Consider the following 20960-nt stretch of genomic DNA (forward strand, 5'->3'; position numbering starts at 1 on the left):
TGAATGTTAATACAATTAATGCATATTACAACTGAAGATATAAATACAGCTGGCGTAATCTGCAAGCAATATATCTTAGAATATATGTGGGAAATGGAAATGGCAAACTGCTCGGTTAGCTCAGAAAGAACAAAGCTTAGTTGAAAGGAATGTAGAATATACATTCTACAATACTTCTCACCTTGTTTCTACAAAAATAGAACATGTCCAAGTATAACAAAAAGGACGAACTGAAAAGGTGCTGGAGCACAGATTAATCTACCCTGAATTTGCTGCTCCTTGACTATACTCTGGCCTTATGCATCATAGTACAAAGCAACTCGCACTGTGCCAAGTTCAGTAGGAGGAGGTGTAGGAGACAAGGCCTGTTTGAAGCTAAAAGCAAACAAGAGGCCAAAGTCCAACATTACAATTTCAATGAGTATGAATGAAATGACCAAAAATATTACCCAAAGATAGTAAAAGTACTTTTCATTGTGATTCCTGAGTTCGAGCTAAAAGAAGTCATACAAAGAGAACAGCTGGGCCTTTCAGAAAATGCGTTGTCTCTATCACTGAAATAATCTAAAATGAGCCTGTTTAATCTGGATGGACCATGAGGCTTTCAATGGTGAGTTACAAAACTACACACTCCGTGGCCCCTTTCTAGAGCCTCTTGGTCCAGGGCTGCAGAAAGGTGGTGAGGCTGGGAGAGAAAAATGCTCAGGAGCACATTTTCAAGTGATATCTCTTTTGGCCTTCCTTCCTTCAAGGGTCATGCTTTGAGATGACCCTTGGCTCCATCTTATTTTCAGGGTGCTGGTCATCTCCTGACTCAGCTGGGATTCTGGTATGCACCAGTGGAAGGGCAGGCGGCCTGGAACCTCCCACTAAAACGTAGCCCTAAGGATTCACCCCAGAGCCTACATTTCCAAACCACACAGGGTGACTCACAGAGTGAAGGCAGAACTAAGCATTTTAGCTCAAGGTATTTGTTCCTCTGTGCTAGGCAGTAGGCAGCTGTGCCTCTCCAAAGACATTATATAAGAATTCAGCTGTACTGAAGATTTTGGAAAGCCACATGCTTTTGTCTCTTTTTTTTTTTAAGGTCTTTGAAAGAAAACAAAAGTTAAATGTCCAAAGTGAGTCACAATGCGAGCTCAAGTTGTGCTACATCCTCAATCCATCTTAAAACCAGTATAGTTGTCGACTGGTCTGGGAGAAGTATCTCTAATTTTCTACCTTCAGCAGCTTGGGATGACAGCTCTGCTGTCATCCAGATCAGAAGAGCCAAAGCACCAGTGAACATATTGCTTGTAAGCAAGGTGATGCAGTTAGTTGTTGATATTGCCATCTGTCAAGTCCAGAAAAGGGTCTTGGCAGAGAAGGGCTTTCTTCAGGGTGTGACTGGGCAGCACCAGCTGCTGAAACCAATGGGAGGATGTGATGCACTGCCCTTTTTTCCTTCAGCAGCAGAGCTGCTCATGGTACTTCTGTGTTGTCTGGCATTTGCCACAGCAGCACTCCTTTTGGCAGTCTGGGGAAGAGGCCCCTTGTCTGAGAGGTTGCCCGGCTCATATTCTTCATTATCATGGTTCTCATTGGACTCAGTGGTGTGCGTTGGCTCAGATTCTTCTTTATCATCATTCTCGTTGGATGCACTGGTGCAGCAACTGCCAGCATCACATAATTTCACAGGGTGGCTCTGCAACAACAATTCCAACATAACTTAGAGAAGAAAAGACATTTGCTGCTTCATCCAACTGTAGAGAGAATTTACAAGAGTGATCCTCACCATTGGGCTTTTCATTTGACACAGCACAATAGGGATAATGATGATAGATCAGCAGATCTGGAGGAGGATTGTCTTTCTGTGTTGCCAACGCCCACCTTAGCAAAATCGAATCGACACCTCGCAAGTTGTTTCAACACCAAAGTACTCCTGCTGGCACATACCCACCACAGGAAAGCAGCAATTTTTAGCTGACTCTAGAAATACATCCTCTGGTCACAGGACCTGTTAACTTGAAGCGGACAATAGGAATCTAGTTTTAGCCTTTCAGAATTAATCTGAAATATGGGGGATGGGGGAAACCCAAATCAGTTTGGAATGACATTCCTCAAAGGCTGTCTGTCTGTACCTCAGCAATGCTGCCTTGAACATGCTGCAAGCTTGTTTTCAGAGGCTTCTTTATCAAGAGAATGTGGCTCATCAACATAGGACACACACATCACCTGTGCAGCAGAAGACCATTGGCAGTTGGGGTAGTTACTTGGAGAACTGGGGACAAACACAGCATAGATCTGACCTCAGGGCTTGGGTTCTGCAGTCTGTACTCCCATACCAATGTCCTGCAACTGCATGGTGCAAGGGCCTATATTTCCAGTATCCAGGATAGCAGCAACATTGGGAGCTGCAGGGACAGACAGATCAGGAAGAGGACTGTAGGAGTGCGGTTGTGTAGGGCCTTTAAGTACTCTCCTCTTCAGTCTTCATTAAAAATACACTTATAAAATGCTGGGGGATTAGTAGAGGCAGCCTAGAGAAATATCATAATATCTGGAAAAAGAGGAAGAGGCAACTGAAGTTGTCAGGGAAGAGGCTTTGAGCAATGCTGTCTTCATGGACAACCCTTTCGTGATATCTTTCTGCTGTTTTGAAGGATCACCATTCCCTACAGGTTTTCCTGACAGAGCTGGTGTGACTCCGCCATGCCAAGGTTGTGTGTGGAGCCCACTGCACTCATGCAGTATATCCTGTGCACAGCTTCCTGCAAGCTTCCTGGATCAGCTGCAGTTTTGTATCCGTAGAACAGCAGTTTACATTCTTTACCTCTCTTGGATTCAGCACAGTCTCCAACTTTTTCATGTTGTAAGTTTTGTAGAATGGTGACTTGCCGCAGCTGGAGCAATTACCTGCACAAATAGCAATTTCAATGGCACTTGCAACCCACACATGAAAAAATAGCAAGCAGTGATTCCACTTCCATAATGAGAATGTATCTCCAGAACTGGTTTTATTAACACAAAAAATAAGCCTCTCACCAAACCAAAACAAGAGATCATGGACCCAATGTTTTTAATGAGTTCAATGCTGTTCAATTTTCTACCCTTAAGGAAAGCAGAAAAGAATAACCAGGATGCAAGATCTGTTACCATTCATTCAACTGAATGGCTTTTCTCTTTTTGTCTCTTCACAATATATCTTTGTCTCTTTACAATTCAATCAATCCCAAAATTTCATAGGGCATCTCAGGCACTTCGCAGTGGAGAATAGACTGGAGAGAGAAACAGTGGTGACATACGGGGTTCATGACAATAACATCACATCATGATGATACCTGTTATTGTCTCAGACTTAAACAACAATCCTGCCTCTCTCCCAGCCCTGCTATTTCATCCTCAGCTTTGCTCTCCTATGCTGCTCCATTCAGTTTAGATACATACTCATCTGACATGATTTCTGTCCCAGAATGATGGACAGGAGGGAGGAAAGGGGTATATGGCAGAAGTAGGGCTAAGGAAACAGCAAGCTTTCTTCTCCCTCCACAAGGAAAAAGAATTGCATTTACTGTGCCAAAGATGAGGACATCAAACTGTATTCCATAGAGTTTGAAAAGGGTTCTCTGCTCCTTCCTATGAGGTAGCTTGTAGTACCTTTCATATCTGCAAAAGAGTAAATTAAAATCTGTGCAGCTCCCCTGGGGGATATAATGCCATGAGGCTACAGAACACAAAAAGAAGCATAGTTTCTTTTCCCTTCTTCTTCCAGCCCTTTCAGGCTTCTGAAATGAAGGTGCTGAGGCCAGCTCAATTAACAATATTTTGCCTCACATCTGACCTGGCAGTCTAAACTAAATTAATACGTATATAGAGATTTAGACAAATTAAAAATCCAACTAATGTCCAATAAGTGTTTTGCTGTCTCAATTCAAATTGGAACCTGAAGCTGCAGAAAGAAGTTCAATCACAGGTAAAGCAGAAAGAAAACCCCAGCAAGGATACGTGAGGAGCTGGCAATGACAAGAGTGCCCATGCTCTGAGGTCTTTAATATCATGTTATCCAAGACCAACTCTAAACTCCTGAGCACACTTCAGCATGCTGGATATCAGCCATTTTCCATTCTTCGATCAGTAGAGAGTGGCCAGAATCGTGTGAGCCTTTACTAACTTCCAGTTTCTTATTCTATCAAGAACATGACCCTCCTGATGCACAGCTCACATCAGCTTATGGATCAATAAGCAGTCATAGAGCATGGAACAATGAGATCTTTTTAAATCCGGCAATGAAAAGCTGGCAATACAGACAAAATCAGTACATTAAGCTGAAAGACATACCAAAACGCACAATGGTACTAATATCCAACCTCTGATAACAACATCCATATGTCTTCTGCCTCAGACATGCTGTCAGGACTTAAAGTGCTGTATTGTTCTTGACTGGTTTACTTGAGTGATCTCTAAGTCCTGTTCTCCTTCATCTAGATAAATAATTTGAATGGGAATTTGCTTATTTGAAGGGACAAGTCAGTTCCAGGGGCGGCAAATACTCACAGATCACTATGTCATTGCTAATAAAATTTTATTTTATAGTTGGTTGCTTGTTCAAGTACTGAAAGGGTAAACTGTTTAAGAAGATATGTTTGGTGTAAATGCCATCAGCTCAGTCCTCTGCTTTCTAGCATCTCCAGGTACTCATTCAGATGACAGAGACATCTAAAGAAAAATACATTTTCCTCCTTTCCTTTCTCTTTGGGTTCAGTCCCTGCTGCTCTGCTTTGCCATCTTGATGCTTACAGACCAGCCCAGAAACTTTCACTTGATTCCGCTCTCTCCTATGCATCCTACTGCAAGCTAAGTTTGGCAGACTGAATTTCAGAGTGCTTTTAATCAGAGTTCCCTAGATCATGCGATCATTTGCTTCCCATTCACCACGATCTGATTTGTATTCAGTGAGTCACTCAGAAAAACACATTGTAATGTGTTCTGCTTTCTCCTTGCTTGCACAGACAGGAAATGCCCTTTTTCCTGTGCTGAACGCTTCCACAGTCTGTGGCCCAGACATGTTTTATTGGCCAGCTCTTAACTTCTGAAGCCTGCAGGTCAGTTAGGTTTTATTTGAAACTTTTCCTAACTCTTTCCAGGATCAGAGGTTTTCTCTAGCCCTCAGGGTGGAGGTTATTTCACATCTGCTCTTGATGACATAGAAGCTTTCTCCTCTGTAACAGCTTTGTGCTCAGAGCTGACCAGTTAAGAGCTCTCTTGATCACTGGCCGAAGCTTCGCTCCCTTGCACCTCAAGCAGTTTTCTTTTGGAAGGCTAAAGCCTGTTTCCATTTAAGTCTACCACAGAATTCCCTTTGGAGCTGAGATTAAATCAGTAGGGCTCCATGCACACAGAGGTTATAAGCTGCCCAAAGTAGCTTTCCTGACTTCTAGGACAGCTAGACTGTAGGGGAAGCAGCATTCTATATGTACCCTGTTTCTTATGCTCTTTTCCAAAATTTTCTCCTGCTATTGATCTATGTTAGCTTTAGGACACTGGGCTGGATGGACCTCTGATATGACAGTATTTTACATTCTTATGACATGTCACTAATATAAAAACAAATTTTCTTGAAATATATTAATTGTAGAATCATTTCTAGCTCTGCCCCCCTTACTCACTTGGGTAGTTCTACTGAAATCACCAACCTTGTTTATACAAGTTGTCATACACTAGCTCAGCAGTGTGGCAGGGTTTGTCCATGTTCTTTGCCAAAACATACATGCTTGTTTTGAATAGTAGTACGCTCAACCTATTCACTGCTCTTCAACTTTCACTGTCTTTGCTTTTTAAATTGCTGCACTGAACTACTCTGCTCCTCTTTTTTAATTTTGGAGGCATTAGAGAATGACATTTCTTTGCCAATATACCCCTTGATTAACATATACAGAGTCAGGCCACCAAGATGTGGTCTGGCATCATGCACACTCTCCCAGCAGCCTATGTTCTCAGACAAGGCTCACTTTCAGCAGAGATTTCAGCTGAACTGCATCATAATAGCCTTGCTACAGACTGGTATTTTGATGCTTAAAAGATAACAAATTTTGGGCAAACCCATTCTTGGCATTTTGAGCCCAGCTGTTAATTTGACACTAAACATCCTCAAAACTGCTGTACTGTCTTCTTCCAAAAGCCTTTTCAGAAACTGCTTTGCCTACAAAAATGTATTCAACAGAAGGGTGGCTGGCCTCAGCCTCACAGCAGCGTCTTGCTTTTCCTTGTGATCTCCCCCACCTCCTGTCTGTGGTTGCTAGGTCAGAGGGAACACCTATTTGTTCTTTGCACAGCTCCAGCACAATGCAGCTCCTACACAGTTATAGCACTCATGTTAGCATCACAAATGTATGAAAACCCATAACGTAATAATAATCATGCTGTGAGTCAAAAAAAGAGTGTTGTTACACAAGAGTTTTGACCTAGATCTGAGGGACAACTTTAGTTTTAAACATGCTGGTAAGCATTTGATTAATGCTTTGTGTAACTCTTTAGAACTGGAGTCACATCAAGATTTTTTGTCAAAACTTCTCATAAATCTGCTATATGCACACAGAACCAGAAGCTGTAATTTGCTTTTGGATAAATCTTGATTCAGTGAACGGTAGGGTTACCCAGATGGAAGAAAAACACTTTGTTATTTTATTTGTGTTGATTGCCTTGGGAAACTCACAAGTTTAGGTAGTTTCAAGCCTCAGTTGCCATATGGTGGAATCTGCCCAAACTATTCTGTGTTAGTTCCCAGAATACTTGCTGGAAATCTTTAGGCCTTTCGACACAGAAATAAAATCTCCTGCAATACAAGCATGCTCATTTGGGAGATGACCATGGTGACATATACAGACAACTGCAGTAACCACAGGTTAAAGACATGACCACAAGAGTGAAGAAGGAGAATCAAACATCTTGTCATTCCAAGTCATCATTCCCCACACCTCATCACATCTTTGCTTCAACTCAGAACACACGCTACTTGCTTCATATAACATTTTTTACCTGAAGTGGAATCGAGGCTTTAATTTTTGTCATCGAGGCAGCAGAAACCATGCTTTGGACTGCAGTCATAAAGCCAGCTGTCCATGTTACAGTTGCAGTTAATCTCAATGGCAATGATTTGTCACTAGAAACTGAAACAGTAAGCTTAGGGACTAGCGCTGTGATCACTGCCGGTGCTAAGCTGCTGTTAAAGTCAGCAGAGACTTGAGGGATGCCATTGGCACGGGCACATCTCCATAGACACACTAACTCATAAGCAACATTTGCCAGTCAAGCAGTCTTCTGTGGCAGTGACTTAGGTACATGAGCTAGAAGCTACCATTCATTCAGGCCTTTCCTATATTCTAAAAGAATAGAGTGAAAACGTAATGGCAAAAGTAAGTGCTTTTTGACTATGATTATAAGCTGCCATTTGTGCCAGTCTGACTTTTGGATGATTCCCCCAGCTATATGATTTAGGATCTGCTTGAGTAGAAGCAAAAGATGACCACAAGTGACAGCCTTGTATAGGACCTATTTAAATGCACTGGACTTTGTAAAAGGGCTTCTTAGCTGCCAGCTGGGGTTAGACCATGGCAACATTCTACAATACTAACAAAGTTATATCAACTCTGTCAACATGGGTCCCATCCTGTGAGATGTTAAGCACGTTTAATTCTTGAAAGTTGGGGTTACTTTGCTTCTCACACAATCAGTTTCTAAACCTAGAACAATTCCATTATATGGTAGACAGCAAAACATGCAGGAAAAGAATCAAGAAAATGTTTTAACACTGAGCATGAAAAAAGGTGATATCACAGACCTTTGCCGCCACTTCAGAAAAATTGTCTTTTGCTTCCTGAAGGACATCTCCCAGATGGAAAATTGGACAGGGCGGGCAAGTTATCTTATTGTATGTGCAGGAAGTATTTAAATTTGGTGGAATATTTAGTCTGTGAAGAACACACACAACTGTTTAAATTTAAAAACAAGCTGGAGCAGCTACAGATACAGGTAAGAGACTTCACACTTACTAGAACCTGTGTTAAATGTGCTCCATTTGTAAGTATACGAGCTTCTGGTTTTGTAGCTACTAGATCTATATATCCCTAACTGGGATCTGGGAAACAAGATGGATTCTTTACTCTTTGGATATTATCCCCAGCAAAATTCTACATGTGTAGACTAAACACTTTCATCTTATAATTTGAAGCACACATCTGTTTTGCTATATTTTAGTGATTTCACCCTAACATAAACCAGTATATCTGAATGAACAATTCTGTTGTTCAGTGCATGAGAGAAATAGAGCTATGCTGGGAGGCTCTGTTCCCAAGCACTCCTTATTTCTCTTGGTTCATGAAGGATTAATAGTGCTAAAGAATTATAGAAACTTGATATTTGTCACTCAGGCAGATACGGCCCTGAATGCATAGCCTTTTTGAGTAAAGAAGGTGCCAATTCATACAACATTTTTTTTCAGAGCACAACTAACTTACTCTTTGGAAAGCATTGAGGAATGTTTGCTCTTCCATGGTGTAATTAAGTTTTGGGAAATATATATTGTTCTTTATTAGCACAGTGAAGTCTTCAGAACAGCAGGCCTAAAAAAGAAACGTTGTATTAACAAACTTCTTTTACTTAAATACATCAGTTAATGTTATGCTACTTTACTATTACCTGGAAAGCTGTCAGTAGGAGGAATATGTTGCTAAGAATAACAGATTGAAATGCAGGGAGTTAGGTGGCTTGGGGGATCAAGAAAGATATAGGTGGTTTTCTTCGTTTTAGGTATAATTTTTCTCTCTCTATTGCACTTGTTTGCATGGGCCAAGCCTAACTGGGGTCTCTACATGCAGCTGAAATATGATCTCAGGAGACCTCTCATATAAATCTTGCTATAGAATAGTAGTAAGAAATTACACCGTTTGACAGCTGATGATTTCTGCACAATGAATTGGCGGTTTCATTGCTGGTCCCCACAGACAGGTGGACGTTTACACCAGAGCTGCACAGCTAGAAAGAGTATAAAAATAAGCCATGTGCTTGATCCTAGAGGATGTCTCTGGAAGTCAGGTGTCAATCACATCACCAAAGGTTGTGTTGTCCTGCCTTCCTAGCAGATACCAGTTTGAGGACCTCCCCTGCAGTGGCTTGTGTCACAGTGGTTTGTATCACTAAATATGTAGGTGGAATGCAAACACAATGGAAAGCAGGTTGCCAGTCTGACCCATTCTCAGAAGAGTGGTTTCTCTGAAGCTAATGCTTCAGAGGAAGGAATTTTCCCACAAGTTGCCATCTGGGTAACCTTGGCCTAGACTGTGTGAGACAACCTCTGTTACACTCCAGAACTTGCCAGGGATGTAGGAAAGTAAGGATACAATATTTAGCCTTGTTTGTCTAGCATAGGGACTATGCTGAACTGGAATATTGGCATTATTCCTTTTTAAGAATGAGCCAGGAATATTTTCACTTCCATCAAGACAGCCATTCCAAGCGGGAAACCCAGTATTCAAAGCAGTCATCCACATAAAGGACAGTGCTTCTAAGCAGGGAATATTTTTCCTATCTTTTTTTTTGAACAATGCCTCTGCATCAGAGATCTGTGATGACAAGAAGCACGTTAGCTGGATGACATGCAGCTTCCATGAGAGACCTCTCATGAATGTCTTCTAAACCAAGTTAATGAATGAGACTCGACTGTAAACCAAATTAACATTGTGGATGCTACTTGGACATGAAAGTCACTAATGAGTTTCAGCGTATAATAGTCAAGATGTTAATAATGTATGTAATTTTTTTAAGAACTAAAAATGAATGAACCTATAATGTAAAACTGTCCATGATTCATCCACTGGGAAGCATGTGGAATCCGATCCAAAGCTCTTCTGAGAAAAGGTGTTGTAAACACCTGTCCTTTAGCCAGCTAATCTGAGAACTCTGCACTGCCTCAGGCAGAAATGAACAATCAAAAATAAAAGAATCTTCTTGTCAGCATGCAATGGCTTTGTTCAGCTCCTGCCATAACTAACAGGGAGGAAGAGGAGGCCTCCTGCATGGTTCATAAAACTTACCTTTCAAAGGATTGTGGACAGTAAAGACAATCATGGGTGTAACCAAAGCCCCACATTGGTACCTCAGTACCTCAACCAGATGGCAAAGCTTCCTGGGCTCTGACGTTGGTCTGACATATCGTTCTGGTAGAATATAAACACTCCGCTTTGCTTTTTAGCGATTCCTCATTTTTCCTTTGCCAATGGAACTTGTGAAGGAACCTTATACATCAGAGGTTTGGATCAAACCTCTCATCCATTATTTTTGGTCCCTGGTAGTGACCAACTACTGGCACTTTAGAGGAAGGTTAGGATACAAGACAGAATGTGTCAACTGTGCGATGTAATTAAAAGCAAAATTCCCTCTGTAACATACGCAGCAGTGAGCCTACGCAGTGTGACATTTAAAAATGACTGGCAGTCACTGAAACTTTATAAAAACCCCATGGATTTCATTAACTCAGGAAGCTCATGCATATCTTTCCCGGATGCTGTATGAACAATTACAGCCTTCCTGTTGTTGGACAAAGCCTTTTTCAGATCACAACTCTGTCCACAGGAGAAGGGAATGGAAATTCCTCTGAAGAGCTGAAAAAAACTCAGCAGAAGGAGCTGTAGGAGGCATTGTGGGCTCTGGCGCAGACCTGGCAGTGGAAAAACTGCTCAGACTCTGCAGAAAAACCTGAATTAGGGAAAAGATGGGATATATATACACAGAATGGCGCTTGCATCTTTTAGAAGCAATGAACTAATGAAAGTGATAATTGACCTAGTTTCTTACACATATATTTCAAAACTGGTTGAGAGGAGCTAAAATTGATTAGCATTTGCTCTCTTAGAGCATAATTTCCACCATTTCAGTTGAAATCAAATCTTCTTTAAAATTCTTTAATGCTTTGGCTGATACAGAATTAGAACATTTGCATTTTGGAACACTGTACAGTCATGGAGTTTCCAAAAAAGATGGCTACAAGGCCCCTCCATCCTACTCTCTAGGTCACAGCAGCATTGTTCTGTGGAGTCTTCCTCCTAGAGTTTCCTTCAGCTCACTGTTAGAGACTGCCAGCACTGAGGTTTTCGTCACCTACCTAGAGAGGATGGAGCGGCTGTTCTTCAGTCTGATTCCCACACACTAGCCTGCAGCACAACGTACGGACAACCAATCTACCCCTACTGTTTCAGGAGGTGGAAGCAACCTCACTGTGATAAAAGGACCCACAAAGAACTTCTACACCGTAGAGCCCTAAGCCTTGCAGAAGAAAACCCGGAGTTAGGAAACTTTTTATTTCTGTCACTGATTAAACCTATCTTACGTTGATGCATTTTCCTTGACATTTGAATTAATGAGCCAGATGCCTCTAGTGAATTCAAGATGAGCCTGTGACATCTAAAACTGTTTCTATAGCAGCTGCATGATGATACAAACTGGAGGCTATGACTTCACTGCAGAACTATACAGCAGGGGATGTTGTTAGAAGTAAATTATTTAGACATTATGATGAGTGCTAAGAGTAAGGCTATGAAAGAAATAGCTGTTTTACGTACATGAGATCTATATGTGCCTAGGCAAATGGATTGTCCTAAAATTTCATTACTTTTGTCAAAGTAAATCCTTCTTTTGACATTAAAAAATGCAGATATCTCTTTCACTTACTTGGGGGGGGTCTTCCATGGATCCCACAGGGCACCATGCCCTGACCTCACAGGTTTTAACAGTTGCATTATAATTCACACATCTTCCTGTTTGAATTCCTGTAGAGAAACAAGCTCTTACTCAGCAAAGACAAAAAGTTTTTCCCAATTAGAGACAGTTTCAACATGTCAGTGATCCCTCCTCAAATGTAAGATAGGGAGCCTAACATTTCAGGTTGCTGCAGCTTTCTATAGGAGGAAGCTGTAGGAAGAACTACCCAAACCATGGCTCTGCCACACCTCATCAATCCTTATTTAGTCATTTGCTTGGGTCAACAGTGTTTGTCATTGTTTGGACTGAGGGTGAAGTAATTTCCTTCACAGTTTTATATGAAGTTACATATCTGAGTCTTGGGATAAATCAAGAAACCAACTGTTTCAGTCAGAAGCTTAATTCAATAACAGGAGCAAATTAAACAAGGATATAAAGGTGGACAAAAAAACCTTAATGTTTTTTGAACTGCTGGAACATCATCATTTTCTGTGAGCATTTAGTCTTTACTGAGGAAAGTGATAATCCAACCAGCAGACCAAATTCAGGGAATCTCAACATTACAAAGAGCTCATGTAGCTTATGAAAACAGTATGATGCCTTCTGGACAACTGGTCCTAAACAAAGGACCCAAGTCCCCTGACTTATTTCTGAGAACTACCTAACTATCATAGGGGTGTAACTGACCCTTCCAGCAGATCCTGCGGTCACTCCACTTGCTAAGCAGCGATGGACTTCAATGGGAGTGACTGTGAGATCGGCCCTCATTCACACCAGCCTGTACTCTTCTTCACATCTGCCCTTCCTCTGCTCCCTCTCACTGTTTCTCCTTTTAGTAAGGGGACACACAAGCTGGTAAGAACTAAATTTTGTGGTTTTGAAAATATGTTCTCAGATATCTCTTAGGATTCTGTACTGTTCTACTGCAATTCTCCAAGCTGGATCTTGCACAAGCTGCACTGGTCAATAATGCAATAGAAGATAGTACCCACAAAAAAGATTTCAATCTGAAAATGCCATTTACAAAGCATGTCTGTGGATATCTACACTCCCTTTTTCACAGGACTTGTCTGAAGAGCAGATAGCTTTGGTGAAGGGATACTGGAAAAAAATTACATAAAAGAGCAATATAAATACCTCCCCCTCCATACCTACGTAGAAAGTCTTACTAAGCTTCAAGGTAAAAATATCAAATAATAAGAGAAAATAACAATGCAGAGCAGGTATAATCCATACTAATTATTTGGCTTATAAGAGATAAAGGCTCAGCTACCTGCAAAACCAGAAAAAAAGCCCTTTCCTTGCTTACAATAACATTTTCCTTTATTATTTATGTCTTTTCCCATTTTTCACACTCTCTATACTGTTAAGCACAATAAATCTAATACCCGACTATTTAATTCTTTGTTTACTAACATTCCCGTACACTTTTGCTAGTGAAAGTCAACTTTTATTTGGGAACTACTCTGCAAGGGCCCACTTCTAGGCCAGCCAAATGAAGAGGAGAGCTGCATCTGATGACGAGGTTTGAATACAGAAAGGAAGGAAGGGTACATGTAGAAATGAGCAACAGTAATAGTAAGGGCACCATATTAGCAGAGAAGCTGATAGCAATTCTGTAACTCCATAACTCCTTTAGGTTTTCTTCAAGAGCAGCAGCAATGCCAGAGAAGCCGGACAGCAATCACCGGTCAGAATGTCATCACCTCCTGAAAGTGATGCAGATAGGTTTGCCTGCAAGGTCATTGGTGCAAGGCAAAGTCACAACTGCCAGGTGATTCCCCGAGAAAGAAAAGGGGCAATTAAACTAGATCTTGCATGTTATCTGCTGAGATACAGACTTAAAGAGCAACAGTATTTGCTTGTACTGGACTGCTCCAAGGACATTCCACTCTCCTACATCAACATGCATTCAATACATCCAAGTATAAACCACAAAACATATTTACCTCAGGGCACCTCTGCTCAAGCTGATTCTCTGTCTTAACGATTTTGGTCATCATGAAAAAAGAGTTTACTGCCTATATGGGGAAAGAATATGAATCTGACTGAAATTTCACATACTTGATTCAGACCTCAGTCATTCCAGAACATCACCTGGAAGCACAAGGTTGTTCCTGCTCTACCTCCCCCAAGAGACATTCAGATTCTACCTGACTCAAACAGGAAAAGCCAGGGACATTATCAGGGCAGGAACAAGCAGCCAGAGGCAAGAAGGCACTGATTTTTTTTTAAACTGGCATTACAACTGAGAAAGATACACTAGCATCAATTGGTAATAACAGTACTGTCTTTAATACAGCTATACTGGAGTGAACCTGTTCCTAGGTTTACTGTTACCAAAATACTAAACTGATTATATAAAAATTGTGTAACGAATAGCACCGCAGAAATCTCATGAAAGAGGATAAATATTTTTCCTTTTATTAAGGGAGGAAGGGAAGATTTGGCTTTAAACATTGCTGTCTCCAACGTAAAGTAATCACATTGAATAGTAGGATAGAGACATTTCAGGAAAGCAACCAGGTGTATCAATGGAAGTTGAATACTGGACTGACATTAAATTAAGACTTACCTGCACCGGTAGAGCGGATTCTGCTGTATCCCAGATCCTAACGTTTGTGTAAGCCACCCCTTCACACTAGTACAAACTGAGCTGTTAACTTCATCCATCTCTTGATGGAGTCTGCAAGCGATGACTGTACATCTGGCCAGATAAACCAGAAAGGACAAACTAGCCCAAAAGAATAAAATGGGTCAGCCTCTCTGTATCATTCTTTGACAAAATGCACTGCAAGACAGAAGTTAGATGGACGTTTTCAAGTAATTGAGAGCCGCCTTCTGTGAGACACATGCATTGGCTGGACCGACGTCTGCCTTGGTTTCACTTTTGCAACTTTTGGCTTTGTCAAAAATGAATTGGTATATTGAAGAAGCAAATTTCTATCCTAAATGATATAGACAACATGAGGTGACATGCTGGCCCTTCAAATGCCATTTGTGAAACACCAATTAACTGCAACAGGGCTTGATGTAATCCAAAAACTTTCACCCATCCTGCGTGGCTGTGTACCTAGATTTTGATTTTTTCGGTCACAAATGGTAGTGTCCTCTCTGCTAATTTTTCTTGAGAGCTTAAAATACTTAGTCCTTAACTTTCCAGGGTGACTATTTTTGTGCCTCATGCAGATTGCTTCAAAAACCTTGGCCTAATGTTTTCACTTTCTCATGAATTGAATGTGTTAATAGAAGGAGGAAGGATGCCTCTGTATTTAAGCTGACAGGAAAGCCATGTAGCTCACTTAACTTATAAAAGCACCATCAACTTTGAAAAACTATTGTATGTTCAGAAGATACTTTCCACACTACATAAAAGTGATATGAAAGTTTTGCTTTGAAAAACAAGCTACAAGAGCTAGCATCTTTTCAGTTTAACAACAGACTGTGCTGGCAGGGGGGATAAAATAGTATCTGAAGAACAGAAATACAAAGCAACTGATCAGTGTTCCTTTATTTATGTCATTTATTATAATAGCATTCCAGCCTTCTCCTTCTGGAGAACAGTGCTTTGGGATAACCATGTTGTTGGAAACTGGCAGTGAGAACCGAGCTCTGAGCAGCAGTAGGTGGGCACAGTACCTTAGTAAGGCAACTTGAATTTCCTGCAGACTTGATTCTTTGTGAGATTGGGATCAGTGTGCTCAATGTCCTGGCATGCTGCCCTCCCATGAGAATGAAACCAACTTCATGAACTTCGGCAGACTTTGTTCAGCAAACACTTATCACTGAGACCAGCCCTAGTTTGGCAGCAAAGAGGAAAATCTGCCCTTTAGAGGCAATCAATTATTGCATATTCCTAAAACATCTTATTGTTCTTGAAATTGGCTGCAAGGAGTGACTCGCCATTTCATCCAACCCTGAATAGGAGACTCTACAGAGCAGACTCTAATCTCAGAAACACTGGTGTAAATCTGAGATTATTTGGTGGAGTTATTTTGGATTTTTCAGACAAGAAACAAAACTGCAAGTGTTTTTTAGAGGAAGCTTAGTTAACTCTGTCCAAGCAACCCCACCTTGTTAGATAACATCCTATGCCCCACTCCCACCACAAAGTTCTCACAACCACATCCATCTTCCAGGAATGGTCTAACACGAGATCAATAATCTTCCTTGCTGCCACAAAATTCAAAGCGCTGAAAGCCAAGTTCTAACCAGACAACCTCCAACACAAGAAACATTTGCTCATGTACAACACAGCATCCCGTCACCATGCACTTATGAAGTAGACAGAACAACAGTTATATAAAGGAAACATTCCACATGTAACACTCTGAATGTGTAGGTATTTCGGAGAGTCATACTGAGTCAGGCACTCCAGCCGGCCACGTACACCCATCACTTACACTTCCTGTGAGGAACTGACTTTTGAAAACTGCAGCTGCCCGGTGCTGCCTTCTTCCACCCCTGCATCCTTCCCAGGCCACCCCACTTACAGGCACACCCAGAAACCTGCATGAGAATGGTACCACAGGCCTTTTAAAGAACAGCAGTTGATAGAATCAAGAACTGCCTGAAAGAGCCACATCCTTTGGTTTGTTCACGGGAAAAGCACTGAACTTCACCCTGCAGCTCCAGAGCCAATGGTTTAGCACTGTTCTTGTCACCTTTTCTTGAGGGCACCATCTCTCCTCAGTACTACCAGACTTTGCTGGTCTGAAGTACTGCTGCGACAACTGTAGAGAAGAGGCTAAATGGATGGAAACCAGAATCACGCTGACCTCCTTCTGGGCCTGATTCTCTGCTACCCAACCCTTCACACCAACACAAAGAAGGTGTAATGCACTTCTGGACCTGGCAGATGCATGCAACACCCACTTTGCAGGGGTGGCAATGGCCATGCAAGGAGCAGGGCAATGGTAAAGCAAGATTTTGGGTCATCAACGGCCACAGAGATCTCCAGCTTCTGATCTCACATTGCATGGAGCACCATCCTATTTGGTCTTAGATTGGTTTTGTATTCAGTCATGGGATTAAAAGGGAGTGACAAAGTCACTACTCCTCTCACCAGAGCCAATACATGGCACATACTTTGGCTGCAGCCTCTCCTACCCCACAGAACCATGCACAGGCCAGAGCTGCACCCCAGTGTGCTGCAAGCCAACTATTTGCATCTGGTCCAGGCGGGTGAAGGAGCAGGTGTGAGGCCACCATCTGACACTGTAAACACAGGAGGTGGAGCTGTAAAGATGCAGAGCTGTCAAGGTGGGACCTGTGAATCTCAGTCTGAAAGATAAGAAGTTTGACTCAATCCATTAGACCCAGATTAAAAGGACCAGAGTCCTCTCTCTTGCAACAGAAGACCCACGTAGAGGCACAAAACATACAAACCCTACAAACACAGATCTAATGTCTTTCTTCCAATCCTTTAGTATTTTAAATCACCCAGGGTGCTATCTATGGCTTAGTCATGACCAAAACATTCAGAACCAGACAGGCTTCTTGGCTGTCAGTATTGTCTTAAATGCTTTAGCACACAGGAACAGGTTATATTTTGCACAAACAGGCTTAATTTTTTGAGACATCAGTGATCACTCCTTGGGCTTTTGCTGACCACAGTCCATACTGCTATGGTTGGTATTAGTGACACTTCAGCAAAGCAAAATCCTGCTACATAATAACAACTGAAAAAGCTGCAAGTGGGAACAGAAACAGACCTGGGACACATTTAGGCGCTAGAATAGCCACAAAGAAATTTATTTTTAATGACAGTCAGACCTATGCATACATACACATAACACAACATTTATAATAAGAGACAAACAGGAGGGCTCTGACTGCATAAGTGAAGCAGAAGTAAGTGTTGTCTTCTCGTCTTAAATGCTCTTGTTTTCACAGTAATGTCTTCCATCTGTTTGGGATCTGACCTCAGCAGCTCAGCCGGACATACTCATCTTCTTGCCCATGATGTTCCCATATAAGGTGATCTCTCTTCGCCCATGGAGCACGATTTTGATTTGCTGAGGTTTCGTTCCACTCTGATTTGCTGGCCTCTGTGGTTGAGCTCTCTCACAGTTCTGCACGGCAGTCATCTACGCAGCAGTAGCTATAAAGGGAGGAGAAAGTCAGGAGGGAGTAATGAAGCTGTGCCTGCAGATCTAAACAGCTCCGGATAGTTGATTTGCAGGCTCCATTCTCTTTCTTCCACACATTGCCTCTGCATGATGCCTTTTCAATAAGCAGCTTCCATAAGCCTTTCCCAAGCAATATAAAACGTAAGCCCTATGCAGAGAAATGGATGGGACTATAGGGCTGAACTGTTACAATAACTCTCATGTCATTAGGAAACTTTGCTTGAAACCCTGTATCACTCTCCATGCAAACTAACTTGGGAACTTGGAAAATGCCCCCAGAACTACACAACAAATATATATGAACACTGGCCTTCGATTCTGTAAGACCTGATCCAGGTACCATGTCACCCCAACAAAGACAACTTAAGACAAGTTAAGCGTCAAATATCTCAGCTGCTTCCTGTAATATTTACCCAAGGCTATCATCTCTTTTATGTCTGTGAAGATTCTGTTGTGATACACAGATCAAGACACTGAGCTAAACCTTAACATCTTTTAAGCCCTAAGTTTGAAAATTCAGACACTGCTGCAGACTGTAAATATCAAGCAGCAGGCGGGCAGCCAGGGGTAGCAGCAGGGCTACTTTGGGCTGCACATACAAATAGCACAAAACTGTTGGAGGAAAGCATCATGAAAGCATACAACTTTAAGGATGACACAGGATCCACCATGCTTTCCCCAGGTTGGGAAGTCCCATAGAACTGGGCTCCAATGCACGACTTTGCTCCTGCCTTCAATCAATTGAGCTTTCAAACAGGCCAGCAAGCCAGAGCCCAGCCAGCACAGTTCTAATGACGTCCAGTCATGGAGGTGGTCTTCCCCAAGTCAGAACAATCAGACTTGATGGCTTTCTACCATGACAGAGTGAAGCAATCTCACCATCTTTTTTTCTTCTTGCCATTTTCTGAAGTTTTCAGACATCCTTCCTCTTCTTTATCTGTTGCCTCCTTAATGTTACAGAGACACGAAAGGAGGGGAACAGTCCTTTGCTTCCTGGAAGGTGTAGGGAAACAGTCTGATATTTAGGAGACTCTCCAAGCAGCACCCTCCCACTGTACCCAGCACAGATCCTTCTCCATCCTCAACACTGTGGGCAAAATTGCTTTCTCTCCTCTGCACCGAGGTCTAAAGAAAGGATGTGTATCAGCATTTACAGAAACAGTGTTACTCTAGCATTAAGCAGTGGACCCACAACCACCACTTCCTATTACTTATGTGGTCTACAGGGAGCACACCTGTCCCCCAGTGCCTCCACAGGAAATACTGTTTTCATTTGCTCTGTGTATTCTATATGCTCAAAATACTCATCAGAAGAAAAGTGTAATCGACACCAGGAAAGCATGTCAAGGGAAAGCAGATCTCTTCTGGGAACTTCTAGGTAAATATGATTCCTAAAGGTCAGTATACAGACTGAAAGCACAAAGGAAACATGATCGGGTTTTAAAGTTCAAATCCAGTAGTCAGGAGACTTGGATTATGTTCCTGGCTCTGCCACAGCTTTCATACACAATCACAAGCAACCCATCCATTCCCTCTGTAACTTAGTTTAGCCAGTTAAAAGCTAGGACATGGATGCAGTGTCACTTTTCAGGCTTCCAGTGAAGACCAGTAAATTAATATTTTATGAGGCGTTTTCTGTTCCTCAGAAAAAAAGAGAGGAGCTAATCTAAGATAGACGCAGTGCTTAGAATTGCAAAGTATTACATTTCTGATTGCTGTTTACTGAGTCAAATTCTGCAGTGCTTTACAACCTGTGCATTTGAATTGGCACCAATTTAATATGACTCACTGCATATTTTAATCCATCATCTGTGGACTCACGTGGGATTCTAAGACTATCCAAGAAGCTAACTGCAATAGCAGAGGCTCCAAAATCCACCTATTTAAGGTCTGAACATGGGTTTTTAGGATCTGCAACAAAAAACTTGCAGACCAAGAGATACCTGTTTCATGAACAAGTATCCCTTTAACATACAGTCTATTTTTGATTGTTTGGCATTTTTTAAGCTCCTGTCCTTGTTTCAGATTTAGCATAGCTAGTGCTACATATTTATTGATACTTTGAAGCACACTAACAACCGATGTTCAACCCTGAGATCATAGATTTGCCATTTACTCCTCATGAAGCCTGGGCACAGGGCTGGCATTCCTGTTTCACAAGCATCCTCTGCGCATTTTTCCATTTCAGAGAAATTAAGTAACCATTCACCTGATACATAAATCAGCCACACTTGACATCTCTATGCTGCCAAAGACTGCCAGATATCTTAATTGGGTAACTGCATCAATCTGTTTGTACATCTCCTACACATGCGACAACAGCCTCCCTCTTAAGAAACTGCAAAGCTAAGTATATACTTTAACGGGTGAATCTCAAACCTATTTCTGCTGTTCCTTGCATCAGGAGCACTTGTGCTGTGAAGAAGCCCCACCAGCGCCATGGCCTATGGAATGAACGCCCCAGCATCACCCACAGCGTCCACAGCCATGCTTCCCTCACGTCAAAGCAGTGTCGGTCCTACCCTGCTGCTAAACCCACCCGATGCCGAGCGGTGGTGCTGGGCCTACCCCTGCTGCCTCGCACCGCGGCGCGGCCACGGCCTGCTGCCGAGGCACCGCCACCTCCGCTCAGGAGCTGGGGATCAAAACCCCAACTCCTGCCCAGTTCGGGGCACAACGGGAACGGGGGGACACTGAGTTTCCCAGAGCCCCGCCGGAGAAAGCGGCGCACCGAGGAGGGGATGCCCGGGGCAGGCCGCCAAGCCGCCGGGACGCCTCCCCGGTGCAGCCTGCTCCACGTTGCCGGCTGGGAGGGCGGCGGAACGAGTGAGGTGCGGGCAGGGACCCGCCCTCCGCCGGGAGGGCCCGGCCCAGCTCGTCCCGGCCCCGTCTCCACAGGCCGCGCACCCCGCCCCGCTCAGCGCCGCCGCTGCTCTGCGCATGCGCGAAAGTCCGCCGCCGTCGTTCTCCCCCCTGTTCCAGCCGGTTTCCAGCCGCTCCGGCGTGTTGGCGGAAGCGCGAGGCAGCGTCGGAAGTGACGTTGTCGCCGCCGCTGGCCTAGCAACCGTTACCAGGGTAACCGGGAGGCGCGCGCGGGAG

General features: G+C 42.7%; 1 protein-coding gene, 1 long non-coding RNA gene and 1 pseudogene across 3 annotated transcripts in view; 1 reads left to right on the forward strand and 2 right to left on the reverse strand.

Moving 5' to 3' along the window:
• Nucleotides 1–1190: 1190 nt before the first annotated feature.
• On the reverse strand, nucleotides 1191–17455 carry LOC104049127 (P2X purinoceptor 7-like; annotated as a pseudogene).
• Nucleotides 17455–20803, reverse strand: LOC135315805 (uncharacterized). Of its 2 annotated transcripts, none has more exons than XR_010375290.1 (3): nucleotides 20401–20803; nucleotides 18741–18854; nucleotides 17455–17833 (listed from the first exon to the last, which is right to left on the reverse strand). It is a non-coding gene; the product is annotated as an uncharacterized LOC135315805 (long non-coding RNA). The 2 variants fall into 2 exon arrangements; XR_010375289.1 differs by having other exon boundaries at nucleotides 20241–20803.
• IFT81 (intraflagellar transport 81) overlaps nucleotides 20781–20960 on the forward strand; it is a 43560-nt gene continuing 43380 nt past the window's right edge. Inside the window, exon 1 of the mRNA XM_064466179.1 lies at nucleotides 20781–20936. Coding sequence (XP_064322249.1) covers nucleotides 20802–20936 — 135 coding nt within the window. The 5' untranslated portion in view covers nucleotides 20781–20801. The remainder of the gene's footprint in view (nucleotides 20937–20960) is intronic.

This window comes from Phalacrocorax carbo, chromosome 15, assembly GCF_963921805.1.
Source record: "Phalacrocorax carbo chromosome 15, bPhaCar2.1, whole genome shotgun sequence".
In the NCBI taxonomy this organism is placed as follows: Eukaryota; Metazoa; Chordata; class Aves; order Suliformes; family Phalacrocoracidae; genus Phalacrocorax; species Phalacrocorax carbo.